Here is a 17,500-nt window from a genome sequence, read left to right on the forward strand (position 1 = left end):
AAAAATGGCATATTAAAGTGAGTTAACAAATTCTAGTATTTTATGGCACGTATTCAGTCTGTTTCAATGAAATTTAACTAGAGACATTTGACAGATGGATTAGGTTTTTTATTTTCTGTGTAATGACATGTTGGAAAGCATTAAACAAAAACTATTTTGGTTTGGAGTTGGTTCCAAATGTTTCATGTCGCATAGGGGGTAAAAATTCATTCGGTAGCCTGCTAATTTAACAAACAATTTCGCATAATTCTGCTTGTTCTTTTCTTAATATGCCTGTTTAACGATCGCTACAACAGCGTGTTGAGTTTTCACAGAATATGCCAGGGAATAATGCTCAATAAGTCATATAAAAAAAAACGTTGAAAACGAACATCTTTTCTTATTTAATAGCCATTTTTGACTAATTTTTGTGCTTTATCTATATATATATAATATCTATATATATATATATATATATCTATATATATAATATATATATATATATATATATAATATATATAATATATATATATATATATATATATATAAATATAAATATAATATATAAAATATAGATATAGATATAGATATATATATATATATAATATATAATATATAGATACATATATAGATAATTATATATATATATATATATATAGATATAATATATAATATATATAATATATAGATAATAGATATAATATATATATATAATATATATATAATAGATAGAATATATATATTAGATATATATATATATATATAGATATAATAGATATATAGATATATAATATAATATAGATATATATATATATATATATAATATAGATATATATATAGATAATATAGAATATAATATATAATAATATATATATATAGAAATATATATATTATAGAATATAATATATATATATAAATAGATATATATAGATATATATATAGATATATAATATATATATATATATAATATATATATAATATATAATATATATATAATAGATATAGATATATATAGATATATATATAGATATATATATAGATATATATATATAATATATATATAGATATATATATAGATATATATATAAGATATATATATATATAATAATAGATATATAGATATATAAGAATATATAGATATATAGATATGTAGATATGTAGATATGTAGATATAGATATATATAGATATATAATAATATATAAATAATATATATATAATAGATATAATAAATATAGATATATATATATAGATATATAATATATATATATATAGATATATAGATATATAGATATAATATATATAAATATATATAATATATATAATATATATATAATAATATAATATAATAAGATATATATAATAGATATAGATAGATATAGATAGATAGATATAGATAGATATAGAGATATAGATAGATAGATATAGATAGATATAGATATATATATAGAATATGATAATATATATATAGAATATATATAGATATATATATATAGATATATATATAAGATAATATAATATATAGATATATATATATAATAAATAATATAGATATATATAATAGATATATATATATAGATATAATAAGATATATATATAGATATATATGATATAGATAATTAATAATATATATATATATAATATATATAATAGATATATAATAAAATATATAGATATATATATAGATATATAATATATATATAAATATATAACACACATATATATATCATATATGCAAATGATGCAACCTTTTCAATATATTCTACAGTCAATACAAAGCAAGTCGTCTTTGCCTTTGGCTATACAGTAAATACAGATCAGTGAAAAACGTCCTGAGCCTTTAATAATAAGACTTACTCCACGTGATGTTGCAAGAATTCCTAGGAAGCAGCTGGATAATAAACGGCTGCAAAACTTGCTACGTGTCCACCTTTTGAAGTGGGTAAGTACTGTGCAAATTAAGGGGCATCAATATTCTTCAAATGTGAACCACAACTAACCATGTAAGCATAATCGCGCTGATTGTGTTCGATGTCAACTACAAGTTCGTGATGAAACAAAGGCCCTTGCTTGTTGTGCCATTGGAGAGTAGGAGATGAGAATTCAGTTGGCCGGAAAACAAATTTGCTCCAAAAGGCTTCAGTTAGACGATAAACTGCTGCCGTCGACGGCATACAGTTTTTCATTTCATGCATAACGCTCGTGCAGAACAACAAAAGTTGCCCAAGTGTAAAAGATTGCGACCCACAAACCTACGAAGGACCTAGTGGAAATGTCCAATGGTTATTGTTGTGTCGCATGTGGAAATGTAGAGGAGGGAGACCGCAACGAACGACCATCAGCCTACCCCAAACTCTGTGTGTCGCCATGTCGTTTTCAACAGGCTTCGTTCGGTGCACCGCTAGCCGAGGCACATGCCTCCCTGACTGCAGACGGATTGCATTGTGATTTGCAATAGTACCGAGAAATGTTAGACAACAAGGCCTGGTAACTGCGCCAAGCGACATCACGTCCACATTGGGTTACATGGACTGGTAATGGAATGTTGCGATCACGCGCTACATCGTGGTTTTGTTTATTGCAAACCAGACAGCGCAATGCTCACATTTGTCAAGATGATGCAAGTGGAAACGTGCATGAACAAATTACTTGGCAACAATGTGTTGAGAGAAAGAATCCTGAAACACATGGGCAGAATCATACAACTATTATCTCACCCCGCTTGCGAAATCATCGCCCAGATTGAATTCCACGCTGATTACATTGAAGTGAGCGGGAGCCATTTCTTTCGCATATCGTCGCAGAGCTTTACGGACGGTGTGCCTGACTTGCCTTTTGGAAAGATCTCACCTCGCGCGTTAATTCCGTACGACCGTACAACGCCACCACAACCTACTGCTATTGTCAATTCGTTTCCGGAGTTGAAATTGAGAATAGAATTCCTGAACAAGTTTTACCAATGCCTTGCCGGTCGATGAATGCCGCAAAAAGTACGAAATTTGGTAGCGTGTGAACCTAGTGATTCGGGGAAACATCATGGGCATGTGTCCTGCACAGAATTGTGTCATTGGGACGTATCGCTTCCATTACGAAAGAAAACCGATTCTCCACGTCGATGATAAACGATTCGACGGAACTTGTCATTATCGATGACTGGTCGAAGCAAACGATGGAGTCCGACCTTGCGAAGACGCTTTTACAGGGGAGATGGTTTGTCACACCCGTCAAATTCAATCAGCCAAGATGTGCTTGAAACAACAGTCCATTTTATAATGCAGTCCCAAACTTCGGAGATGAAAATGCGAATGTCCAGCGTCGAATCGTTGTCTTTGAAACGAAATGTTTGCCCCAACTAACGCCAGGCGTCAACAAATGGATACACAATCACACGATGGACTGTGTGGTTTGGATGGCAAACGAGATCAACGACAATATCCATCACGTGCCAGAGAACGAGAGGTGGTACGAAAATACCGACGTTCAAGGGTCCGTCATAAATTATGACGACATCGCTTGGTAAGATATTTAAACATAACCATTTGAATAGCGAAATAGACCGCATAAGAAAATATGCATTCATATATATTCATCGGATCAAAGTGTTGGAAGATTAAAGCAAATATGAAAAAAGGGGAGTATATATAGTTTACACGGACTTTGAAATGGAAATTTAGAATATATATTTGTAAATATATGAATTAAACCCAAGTAAAATTGATTAACACATGCGATTGCTCTCGTGTAGTTCAACATCCCATGATTTCTGTCTAATGACTACATTATAGTTTGAATACTTTCATAAGCAATATTTCTCTTCCGCTTATATCCCTATTCGACTCGACAGTTGTGAACAACATAACCGAGGAGGACCTACAAGAAATGAACGATGCAGAATCACTTGCTCCGCCTGTGCCCTCCTGCGCTGTCCATCGTTCCTTGTCAGAGAAGAGGAACACCGCCGACTCGAAAATGCTAGACGCCTACGCCGAAGTTTGCCGCTGACCTCATCCGCGTCGTCAGGAGCAGATTTTACATTTGTTGAGAGGAAATCAAACAAATATGGCAAGAGATCCCGTTTAAAAGAAAATGTTGCGACGAAGGAGCAGTCTGATGAAGAGGATGATGAAGAAGAGAAACAGGGTGTAGAAGAAGAGGAAGAAGAAGAGAAGAAGTACAAGTACAAGTAAAAGAAGAAGAATGATGAGGATGATGATGAGATGATGATGATGAATGATGATGATGATGATGATGATGATGGATGATGATGATGATGATGGATGATGATGGATGATGATGATGATGATGGATGATGATGATGATGATGATGATGATGATGATGATGATGATGATGATGATGATGATGATGATGGATGGTGATGATGATGGATGATGATGGATGGTGATGATGGTGATGATGGTGATGATGATGGTGATGATGATGATGGTGATGATGATGATGGTGATGATGATGATGGTGATGATGGTGATGATGGTGATGATGGCGATGATGGATGATGATGGTGATGATGGTGATGATGATGGCGATGATGATGATGGTGATGATGATGGTGATGATGATGGTGATGATGATGATGATGAAGAAACAGGTGAAGAAGCAGGTGAAGAAGGAGAAGAAGGAGAAGAGGAGGAAAGAAAGAAAGAATTAAAAGAAGGAGAAGTGGAAGAAGTAGAAAGCAACGGTTGCATAGATGTACCAGATAATGGATGGGTGCAGAATGATCAAGTATACCTGGCCAAAGTGTACGAGCACATCAAGTGGAGGTTGGTTAGAGATCATCCTGTGCATTTCTAAAACAAAATGTAATTTTTGCACCTTTTCCTTCCTTACGTCCCGCAACTTTTTCCCATTAGGTTTCCAACAGAGCACTTGCCTCAAATACCAACACTCATTCGAAGCACGACGCGATGCGGCCAGGAGAAAGGAAAAGGATTTTTACACGAAACCAGATCCGTACATTGATGCGTGGATGCTGATCACTGATTGCCTTCGCGAGGTACTCGATGTGGAGAAGTTCGTGTTAAAGTTTGTGGACGTGGACTATTACATATTCAGCGCTCGCAAGCTCCTAGGTTGTCGTATCATGTATGACGGCTGCCAATTGTACAGACGAAACAAAGACTGGCAGTTATAAAAGACCAAGCTGCCGAAAAATCTCATCATCTCGCTGAAGAGGCAGAAAAGAAAGAAAATCCATCAAGGGCGCGCAGTGGTCTGATTGTAAAATGCTGTGGACGTCGCCAGTAACTTTGCATAATAAAACTTTTGGGTGAAAACGTAATGAACGTAAATTTGTTGTGAACTATTGATATGATTATTTAACCATGATTAATATTACCTTACTTACTTAGGCAATAGTAACCCTTAAAAAGGTGAAAGGGAAATAGAATCTCGCGTGTAATATCAATAGAAGCCGGTAAAAAGCCGGTAAAAAGCCGGGCTAAATTCAATAGAGACCGGGCTAACCTCCATAGAAACTGTGTTAAAAGTTCAATAGAAACCGATATGCCAGAATATATTCCATTCTACTTGATGTTCCTTTCAACATTCAACATTTAACCTTTATACGCTTATGCTACCTAGCACCATGCACTTGCCGAAGTTTGTGTAAACCAGTTCGTGTGCAAGATGTTATTTAAGGCTACAAGAATATCATATTCCTCCTTAGATTATCTGTATTATTAAAAAGAGAATAACTTCACGTATAAATTAAATTAAAATGATATACATCTTGAAATAAGGAAACTTTTTTTTCTAGCATTCTATATATATTGCATGAAGTTAGCCGGGGAGACTATTGAACTTAGCCGGGTTTATATTAAAGTTAGGCCGACATCCATTGAAGTTATAGCCCAGCTTCTATTGAATTTACCCTTGTATTATTTTTAGCCTGGCTTATATTTAATTTCCAATTTTAAATATATTAGAAAACCCCGGAAAAAAGCAATCTGAAATAAAATAGGATAGAGACAGGCATCAGAACTATTCAAATTTGATAAAAGCAAGGCTAATTGAAATAGAAGCCGCGGCTAAGTCATGTAAAAGCCGAGCTAAATTCTATAGAAGCCAGACTAACTTCAACAGACTAACTTGATTAGAGGTCGGACAAACTTAAATAGAACCCGGGCGAACTTCAATGCAGGCCGGGCTAACTTCATTAGAATTCGAGCTAACTTGAATAAAAGTAGGCTACTTTCAACATGCAGACGGAGCTTTTCCTTGCCAGATTCTGTTCCCAGCTTTTTATGTAATATTCTTTTTTATTCAATCATGATGCTAATGCTACTTAGAAACCAGTGGCAAAATTTGTTAAAAACGTTTGCAAGAGAATAACTTCGCTTATTTGGAAAATGATGCATCTTGAAAGATGGAAATGACTCTTTCTAGGATTCTATTGAAGTTAGCCTGGTTGCTATAGAATTTAGCCCGGTCTGTATTGAATTTTAGCCTGGCTTCTATAGAATTAGCCGGACTTATGCTATATTAAAGTTAGCCATGCAGACATGCATCCATTGAGGTTAGCCCCTCTTCCGTTGAATTTAGCCCGGCTTTTACTCCACTTATGGTCTAAATTCTATTGAAGCAGGGCTAACTTGAATAGAGACGGGGCTAACTTCAATCAGGCCAGGCTAACTTCAATAGACGCCGGGCTAATTTCAATAGAATCCGAGCTAACATGCATTCTATTGAAGTTAGCCCGGCCTCTATAAAATTTAGCCCGGTCTGTATTGAATTTAGCCTGGCTTCTATAGAATTTAGCCCGGCCTCTATAGAATTTAGCCCGGTCTGTATTGAATTTTAGCCTGGCTTCTATAGAATTTAGCCGGGCTTATGCTATATTAAAGTTAGCCATGCAGACATGCATCCATTGAAGTTAGCCTGTCTTTCGTTGAATTTAGCCCGGCTTTTACTCCACTTATGGTCTAAATTCTATTGAAGCAGGGCTAACTTGAATAGAGATGGGGCTAACTTCAATAGAAGCCAGGCTAAACTTCAATAGAAGCCGGGCTATAACTTCAATAGAAGCCAGGCTAACTTCAATAGAATCTAATTTGAGCTAACGCAAATAAAAGTAATCTGATTTCAAACAAACAGAACGTGCTAACCGGCTATGCCGATTCTAACTTCGTTTCTGTAATATTCTTTTTACATTTAATCACGATGCTATAATGCTACTAGAGAAACAAGTGCAAAATTGATATAAACTGTACGTGCATGTGCGAGGAGAATCTAACTCAACTAAAGTGCAAAACGATCGATGCATCTTGAAATAATGAAACGATTCTTTCTAGCATTCTAGTGAAGTTAGCCCGGCCTCTATAGAATTTAGCTCGGTCTGTATTGAATTTTAGCCTGGCTTCTATAGAATTTAGCCGGGCTTATGCTATATTAAAGTTAGCCATGCAGACATTGAAGTTAGCCCATCTTCCATTGAATTTAGCCTGGCATTTACTCGACTTATGGTCTAAATTCTATTGAAGCAGGGCTAACTTGAATAGAGACCGGGCTAACTTCAATAGAGGCCAGGCTAACTTCAATAGAAGCCGGGCTAAATTCAATAGAAGCCAGGCTAAAATCAATATAATGCTAAAGAATCTTTTTCATATTTCAAGATGCATCATTTTCCAATTAAGTGAAGTTATTCTCTTGCACACGTACAATTGAACAAATTTACTCTTCAAGTATATACCGCTAAGTATAAAAAAATTATTACATTAATTTACCATCAAACTATGTATGTCAAAAAAGAATATTACAAAAAAAGGAATAGAATTTGGCATAGAACAGTATCCCTTTGTTGAAATATAGTAAGTATGAAAAAAATTTCTGAGTAAAAGTGAAAATAAGTTTCTAAGTATATACTAAGTATAAAAAAAATTATTACATTTATTTATCATCAAACTATGTAGCTATGTTACGCCACGGCGTTTATTGAATTTCCAGCGCTTAAGATGTGGCGTTTACTCAAGGGAGGTGTTTATTCGAATAATTATAGTACTGAAGTTAGCACGGCCTGTATTGAAGATGGCTTGGCTTCTATTGAATTTAGCCCGGTCTCTATAGAGTTTAGCCTGGCATCTATTGAATTTAGCCCGGCCTGTATTGAAGTTAGCCCGGCTTCTATTGAATTTAGCCCGGCCTCTATTATAATTAGCCCAGCCTCTATCAAAGTTAGCCTGGCTTCTATATATTCAATTTAGCCGGGCTGTATTCATTGTATAACAGTTGAACCGTCTTCTATAGAAATAATTTCATGTTCTATTTCATGATATTCAACAAAGTTTTCATGCAACATGTAGAAATGGTATATAACTTGCACTATTAATTTAGGGAGCCTATACTTAAATACTTAACTCTATTTATCATACATGCAATCAGGACAGACATGTATACGTTTTATCATAAGTAATTTCATTAACAGTTATTGTCTGTGGTGCGTATACATAATAAGGAGCTTAATTATATGTGCCCAGCTGTTTTCCTTCTGTCGGTGCTATGGCACATCAGCAGACAAGCATTGAGTGGAACGTGTTCCAGGGGCTTTTCGAAAACCCCGAAGACTTCATTTGGAAAAGATAAAGAAGGATTCTTTCATTGCCCAATTCCAAATTGTGATAATAAAGCCTTTTCTAGTCAAAGAGGCTGCCGAAAGCATGTAAAAGTAAAGCATCCATGGTACACGTACTTTGAGAAGAAGCCTATTGTTGGAGGAAGCCATGAAATACCATCTGATCTAAGGCAGCCGTCTTTGACGCCAAGCAAGGCAACACTGCCATGTTGTGCCACAGATTCCAAGCCAGGACGGTCATTTTGTGTCTGGCTTCAAAGCACGGCGGGGGAAAACAGCCGAAGCAAGCCGAAATGTCGGTGATCAGAGCATTTAAATTCGTAAAGTACTGTTGCGAACAATCAGGCGAGGATGAACAATCGGTGTTGTCTACGGTCGAACTTGTCGATTACTTTTTATGTTCATCCAGATATTTAACCGACTTTCTCAATCATTTAGAAAGTTCTTGGCAAATGGGACAATCTGGTCGCCTTGGCTACGTGAACAGTATAGCAGACCTCTTAGATTTTCGTTGATTTCATTCACCTGCGGGACCTGTCCTTCAAAACTTTTCCGTTACAGAAGTATATATAAAGCGAGCAAGACAATGTTTGACAAAACAGATGCGTTCTCACTGGACGAAAGACTTAGACATCGAAACCCTGGAAGCAAGAAGTTGGGCAACGCTTGCTGAACTTCAGACGGTAATTCCCTTTCAGGTAGAGCGTTACAAACAAATCCTGGAAGCATGCAAGAAGAAATCATTTCTCACACCAACCGACTTAACTTTCGCCACACGGTTTGTTGCAGTTTTCATGTTCGTAAAAGTTAAAGGTTGCCGACCGATGACCTATCAACATTTGACGATAAATATGTTTGAAAATGCAAAAATCAATGATGGAATGGTCGATCAGACCGTTTTCAAAACAGCGCAAAAGTATGGTTTCAATTCCTTATACTTCGACAAGATGAGCTTGGCAATCGTAGATGACTACGTTCAATTTATCAGGCCATTGCTTAATCCACAATGCGATTACTTGCTGTTAAATCGAAACGGTGCGCAATTTCAAAAGCTTACTGAACCGCTCGGCCTGCTAGTTTTCCAAGCTATAGGAAAGTACATCAATCCGACGAGATATAGGCAAATTATCGAAACAGAAAGCACGAGCAGTTTAGATGTACAAGAACAACGATTTGTCTCGGAGGACCAGAAACACAGCTCAAATGTAGCAAGAGTTCATTATCAGAAGCTGCGATCTCGTGATGTCGCTTTAAAGGGACGATCCTGCATGGAAAAGTTGCGCGGTCCAAATGGAAAAGTTATGGACAAGTGCGTGGAGCAACTGACACAAACCGAGTCCAACGTTGCTGATCATGGGGTCGAAGGTATGGAGACAGATATTAAAAACAATGATTCCTTGCCAAACCCGTGAGTGCATTGCCAAATCGTGCGAAAGAGAAAACAAGTACAGACACGAGGGAGCAATTCGGTTTACCCAAGAGGAAGATAATTATCTGAGAAAAGGAGTGGAAAAGTTTGGCATGCGATGGACTTGCATTCTGAATTGTCCTTTGTACAAATTTCAAGAATGCAGAATACCAAGTACATTAAGAATGAGAGCAATAAGGCTAAAATTACTTTAAAAATCGAATTCATGTTATGATAAGTGAAATATACTGCTGTATAGTGATTAAGCTACATGTTTATAATTATTGTTTTCTTTCAACCGAAACGGCTGGTCCCAAACATTTTGCCTGCAAGGTCATTATAGGAACAGGGGGTTCCCCTTATTGAATTTTGTAATGACAGATCCCCGCGTGCAGTTAATGCGAATTATAGTAAATGCCTAAAATTGAACGCATGCATGTATTCTTGTCCGGTCGTTCAATGTAGAATATTCAAACGTTCTTTAGTGCAAGGGAACAATGCATGCATTTGTTCCAATCATAGAGTTCCTAAATTTATGATCGAATGTTTGCGGTCGTTCCTTTACTTAAAAGCAAACTATAAAACGTTCCCATTCATGGTTCCTTAGTATATAGGGGAACAAATAGTTCCTAATATACAGTTCCTAAAAATAAGGAACGAGTTTTTGCAGTTCCTTTACATAAAATGATCTATATGTTCTCATTGAAAACGTTTCTTAATCCATTCGGAACTTACTGTTTCTATTGAAATTTCTTTTATGCAAGGGAAGAAATGCGTGTAGTTCCTAAACATAATCTGTCCATAAAGTTCCATTTATCACTTTCCCAATAACCAAAACAAACAAAAGCTTATATCATACTGGTCCTTAAAATTGCCTCGATATTTGCTCATTGCCACCTTTGTGGTTTGCTTCATAGTGCGAACACGCCCAACCATATAGTATATACGATCGCGTCAAGGCTTTGGTGCATGAAGGAGACAAGTTAGCGACACAAAAACGCCAAATCAATCACAATTGAGAACGGAATATAAGGAAATGTCATTAAATATAAATATATAGATATATTGATATATAGATATATAAAGATATATAAAGATATATAAAGATATATATAGATATATAGATATATAGATATATAGATATATAGATATATAGATACATAGATATATAGATATATAGATATATAGATATATAGATATATAGATATATAGATATATATAGATATATATAGATATATATAGATATATATAGATATATATAGATATATATATATATATATATATAGATATATATAGATATATATAGATATATATAGATATATATAGATATACAGCCGCTGTCATTAATGTTGTCCAAACCAGGTATATCAATATACCTGTCATGTGACTTATTGGTATGCACCAACTCGAGTGTGCTTGCTATGTTAATGTATCTGCTATGCGGGTGCTTCATACATTTACATAGCAAGCACACTCGAGTTGGTGCATACCAATAAGTCACATGACAGGTATATTGATATACTTGATTTGGACAACATTAATGACAGCGGCTGTATATAGATATATATAGATATATATAGATATATATAGATATATATATATAGATATATATATATATATATATATATATATATATATATATATATATATATATAGATATATATAAATATATATAGATATATATATATAGATATATATAGATATATATAGATATATATAGATATATATAGATATATATAGATATATATAGATATATATAGATATATATAGATATATATAGATATATATAGATATATATATAGATATATATATAGATATATAGATATATATAGATATATAGATATATATAGATATATATATATATAGATATATATATAGATATATAGATATATAGATATATAGATATATATATAGATATATAGATATATAGATATATAGATATATAGATATATAGATATATAGATATATAGATATATAGATATATAGATATATAGATATATAGATATATAGATATATAGATATATAGATATATAGATATATAGATATATAGATATATAGATATATAGATATATAGATATATAGATATATAGATATATATAGATATATATTGTTAGTGCCAAAAAATAAACCTTAAATTGTTTTTATGTAAATATTTAAATTTAGGATAGTTATTTCACGTGTGGACTTTGACTTCTTTTGTACGTGCTCATAACATGTGTAATATATTAGAATTAATTATTATTAGACCGCTATAAGTTAGTTTTGAGCAAGAACATCTCAGTATCGACAAAGCTCTTATCGAAGTCGGAACAGTTTACAAGAACAAGACATGTTGTGCTAAAAGCCACAACGTTTTTTGTACCGTAATACATTATAACCGTTTAATAAACGAATAACGATCGAGCGATTTTGTATTAACGCGTACGAAGTGTTGTTTATATGATCCCTGCCGGTGTCAAGCAAGTAAACGTAGATTTGCATCGACATTAGTACAAAAAACGTTATACCAAAAGATGGCAACAAAGTCAGATGATTTATTAGTCAGGCTAAGTGATATGGAATTAGATCCTGAGCTAACACTGCTCGTGAACGAAGTTATCAGAGGTCCAGTGAGAAGACAGCATAGGAAACTGACAGACAAAGGCTGAGCATATCAAATTGAATTAAAGACGGAACAATGCCGATCTATACAAAAGCAAATATCGAAAGTAATCGAGGTAATCGAAGGTTGTATGAATGATTATGACGACGTACACAAGGTTCAAAATAATTTCGAAGTGTACAGCAAAATTTTGGTAGAATTCCATGGAGCCTTTAAAGCTTGGAGAGATTTATTGTCAGGGCAAGAGCACGCTTCGTTGATTGATTGGTATGATGACTATATGAGAACACTGACGACCTTCAGAGGAAAAGTAAGAGATTGGATTGCGGTGGCAAGTACAAAATAGAAGAACGACTTGAAATGAAATCAAACGCCTCGAAGTCAAGCACTCCCAAATCATCAACGGAATCTCGTTGATCGACTGCTTCAAGACATTCAAGTACGTCTGACAGAGCTAGAGAGATGGCAAAAGTCGCCGATTTAAAGGTCAAAGCAGCGCTGTTGGAGAAAAGACAAGCTCTTGAAAACGAGTCTGAGAAATTACGCTTGCAAGAAGAGCTTGCAGTCGCTCAAGCCAGAGAACAAGCCTTCACGAAGGTTAACAATGAAGTTAAACCTGAAGTTGCAACTGATGTGAATGTATGAAGATCTTGAAGAGCGACCGCTGCGTAAAGAGAACTTTCCGCATCAGACAGCAAAGATCGGACCAACTGAAATGCCCTCATCGGAGAAAGTTTTTCAACAAACTCCTATTTCGGCGTTCCACTCGAAAAGAGCCAATCGCGTTCCAGTGAGACTACAACCATTCTCACTCCTAAGTAGCGGAGACTCCACTTCATCGCCATGTCTGGCATTTGAAGGACTCGTTCCCAATTCTAAATATGAAATGACACAACAACCTATTAACCGTGAGATGAGACCACCATTAAGTGACTATAGAAATTTGGGAAGGTCGGGTTCCGGCAATGACCCCCTGCTGCAGCTATTCGAAAGGCAGAATCATTTGACGGAGATGCTATCTGAACAGCACCAACAAAGCACCTTACCTTCACTTTCCTGGTCGAGTTTTAAAGGCGATCCGACGGAATATCACCTATTTATATGTAGATTCGAGATGCGAATCGAAAGAAACATTCGATCAAGCGATATTCGTATTCGTATGCAATATTTGGAACAATATTTGGAAGGAGAGCCGAAGGAGTTGATTAAGGGATGTCACCATATGGAAGCTAATGCGGGCTACGCTGAATCTAAGAGGTTGCTGAAAGAGAAGTATGGTGATCCATACAAAGTTTCAAATGCATATTTGAAGAGAATGACCGATTGGCCCATTCTAAGGTCTGGAGATGACAACGCCCTGGAGAGATTTGCAACGTTCCTGACACAATGCCTGAGCGCAATGGAATCGTTATCTTATCTCAGTATTTTGGACCATCCACAAAACCTGCAGTGTTTAGTGAGAAAATTGCCCTTCTATTTACAAGGACGATGGCGTAGAGAAGTGACTAAGATAAGAGAAAATGATAAGATCCCTATGTTCAAACACGTCGCCACTTTCGTTAAAGCAGAAGCAAAGATAGCAACTGATCCCGTCTTTTCCCGGCAAGCGCTCGATAAAATTGGTCAAGATGATAAGGGTAAAGCCAAGAAAATCCTGCCCTTTAAGTTAACAAGCAACACAACCGTGATGAATGAAAAATCAGGTCGTCCGTGCATTCTTTGTAATGCCTCGCACGATCTAGACGAGTGTAAAGTTTATTTAAAGAAACCACTATCTGAAAGAAGAACCCTAATTGCTAAAAGAGGACTATGTTTTGCCTGTTATAGACCCGGACACAGATCAAGAGGATGTATCCAGAGACGAATCTGCAAGACTTGTTCAGGTTGGCATCCTACGGGGCTGCACGATGAAAACTTTCGACCGAAGAGTAAAACAACTGAGGAAACCAAGAAGAATGAGGACACCACCCCAAAAGGAAACCCTGATGAGGACAATCCTGCTGATTCTGCGAAGAACTGTGCATTTGCCGTCGCTGATGAAGTTGCCTGTGATGCGAGCAAGATAGAATTTTCGGTTGAATCTATGCCTATCGTTCCTGTTCGGCTAAAGAGTAACAACAAAGAAATAATCACCTATGCCATGCTTGATTCTTGCAGCACGGGTACCTTCATCACAGAAGAGGCGCTCAAACGACTTGATGGGAACGGAACGAACACAAGAGTAATGATTCGAACTATGAATGGACCAAGAATGCACGATACCAAGGTAGTAACCGGTCTAGTAGTATCTGATTTGAATGGTGCAAATACTATCACCCTCCCGAAAGTCTTTACCAGAGACGAAATTCCTGGAACCAAGAATGAAATACCACGTCCAGAATTATACAGTAAATGGAAACATCTGGAACGTGTATCGGAGCAGGTTCCCCCGTATTTGGCAGATGTTAGGATTGGTCTTCTTATAGGAACGAACTGTCCCAAGGCTATTGAACCGAGAGATTTCGTCGCTAGTAGTAACGGAGGTCCCTTCGTGATGCTGACCTTCGCTGGTTGGACCATAGTTGGACCACTCTACATGTCTAATGATGACCACTCAGTAGACTGTCACAGAATAATCGTCCAAGAGGTTGGATCAAACAAGCCGTCAGAGCACCATTTCATGGTTGAAGAATCCGTCAAAGAGTTGGTGACGCCCGAAGCATTAAATAAAATGTTCGAGCTAGATTTTAATGAGCGACACTCCCAAAAGGATCAGTATTCTCAGGAAGATAAAAGGTTCATGGAGAAGATGGATCGTGAGACGAAGTATGTGGATGGACATTATGTGATGCCACTGCCCTTCAGGAATGATGATGTTCATATGCCAATGAATAAACAACAAGCCATCGTTAGAGCCTACTGGTTAGAAAAAAAGCTATCTAAGAACAGTAACTTTCATCGAGATTATGTTAAGTTCATGAACGATATCCTTGGAAAGGGGTATGCTCGTAAAGTATCCGATGACTGTCCAGAAGGAAAACCAGGAAAGATTTGGTATCTACCCCATCATGGAGTGTACCACGCAAAAAAGCCTGATAAAATTTGTGTGGTGTTTGACTGCAGCGCTCGCTTCCAAGGAACATCGCTGAATGATCAGTTAATGCAAGGCCCGGATCTGACAAATTCTTTACTCGGCGTCCTCATGAGATTTCGAGAAGACGAAGCAGCATTTATGGCTGATATTGAGAGTATGTTTCATCAGGTTCGTGTCCAGGAAGAACATTGAAGCTTTCTCCGTTTTCTTTGGTGGCCAAATGGTGACCTGTCACAAGATCTGCAAGAATATCAAATGAACGTACACTTGTTTGGGGCAATCTCCTCACCGAGCTGTTCAAATTACGCGCTCAGGAAGACAGCAGATGATTTCGAAGAAAAAGAAAGCGCTGAAGTTGCAAATGTCCTCAGGAAGAACTTCTACGTGGACGATTGTTTAAGATCGGAAAAAAGCGAAGAGTTGGCAACCGACACAATTAACGGCGTGACTCGGATGTGCACCCGTGGAGGCTTTCGTCTGACTAAATTTACGAGTAACAAACATTGCGTTCTGGAAGCAATACCTGAAGAGGAACGATCTAAAGAGCTTAAGTGCCTGGATCTAAATTGTGACCGTTTGCCAATAGAACGAGCTCTTGGTGTACAATGGTTCGTGGAATCAGATGAATTAGGATTTAAGATCATCCTGAAGGACAAACCGCTGACTCGTCGAGGCATCTTAGCTACCATTAGTTCGATCTATGATCCAATTGGAATGGCTGCCCCGATCCTCCTGTCCGGCAAAAGAATCCTCCAGGACCTTTGTCGAGAAAAACTCACTTGGGACGACGATCTCCCACAAGAATACCGTGCTCGATGGGAAAAATGGAGAACTGAATTGCCCGCGTTGGAACAGTTTGTTTTGGCCCGGTGCCTCAAGCCTTCGAATTTTGGAACTCCAGTGATTAAACAGATTCACAGCTTCTCCGACGCTAGTCTGATGGGTTTAGGCCAAGTTTCGTATCTAAGGCAAGTTAACGATAAAGGAGATATCCACTGTGCCTTTTTGATGGGCAAGGCTCGTCTTACCCCTCTAAAAGCTATAACCATACCACGTTTGGAGCTTACTGCCGCCCTGTTATCTGCAAAAGTTGGAACCCTCCTTAAAATTGAATTGGGATTATCGGATAAAGAAACCTATTGGACGGACAACACAACCGTTATAAAGTACATCTATAACGACCAAGCCCGTTTCCATACGTTCGTAGCCAACCGAGTTCAAGCTATAAGAGATAGAAGTGATCCAAGCTAATGGAGGTATGTCGACAGTAAAGACAACCCGGCTGATGAAGCTTCGCGTGGCATGAAAATCAACACCTTTCTTGAACAACAGCGCTGGATAAGAGGACCGGAATTCTTATGGAAACCGGAAATTGAGTGGCCTAAATTCCCCGAAACCATCAAAGAAATTTCCCACTGTGATGAAGAGATTAAAATTGTACAATCCACGATAGTCGGTCAGAAGGACATATTAAAGCGTTTAGAATATTTTTCTCAGTGGCATTCTGTGAGAAAAATCGTCGCGTGGATCCTACGCTTGATGAAGCCAAAATGCAAACGACTAATTCCAGAGTCCAAAGGTAATATCAAGAAAAGTCTGGAATCCAAACCTAAGCCCATTACAGTCGATGAAATAGAGAAGGCCGAAGCTGTAATCCTGAAACTTACCCAAAAGGATGCTTTCCTCAACGAGATCGTTGCCTTGAAAGAAGTATTGGCAGAGAATCACACCGATAATAGAGCAAAGAAAAGAAGTGAAAATTTGAAGATCAAGAAGACCAGCTCCTTGTTTCGACTAGATCCATATATCGATGAACACGGTCTGTTACGTGTGGGTGGCAGGCTGAGCAAAT

At 36.6% G+C, this 17,500-nt stretch overlaps 1 protein-coding gene across 1 annotated transcript; it reads left to right on the forward strand.

Annotated features, from left to right (window-relative positions):
* Window positions 1-13,797: 13,797 nt before the first annotated feature.
* Window positions 13,798-15,840, forward strand: LOC114543776. The gene has a single exon (XM_028562629.1). The coding sequence runs from the start codon at window positions 13,798-13,800 to the stop codon at window positions 15,838-15,840; it is 2,043 nt and encodes a 680-aa protein (XP_028418430.1).
* The last annotated feature ends 1,660 nt before the right edge of the window (window positions 15,841-17,500 follow it).

Source organism: Dendronephthya gigantea, unplaced genomic scaffold (genome assembly GCF_004324835.1).
Source record: "Dendronephthya gigantea isolate DGI-Jeju-01 unplaced genomic scaffold, DenGig_1.0 000550F, whole genome shotgun sequence".
Lineage (NCBI taxonomy): Eukaryota > Metazoa > Cnidaria > Anthozoa > Malacalcyonacea > Nephtheidae > Dendronephthya > Dendronephthya gigantea.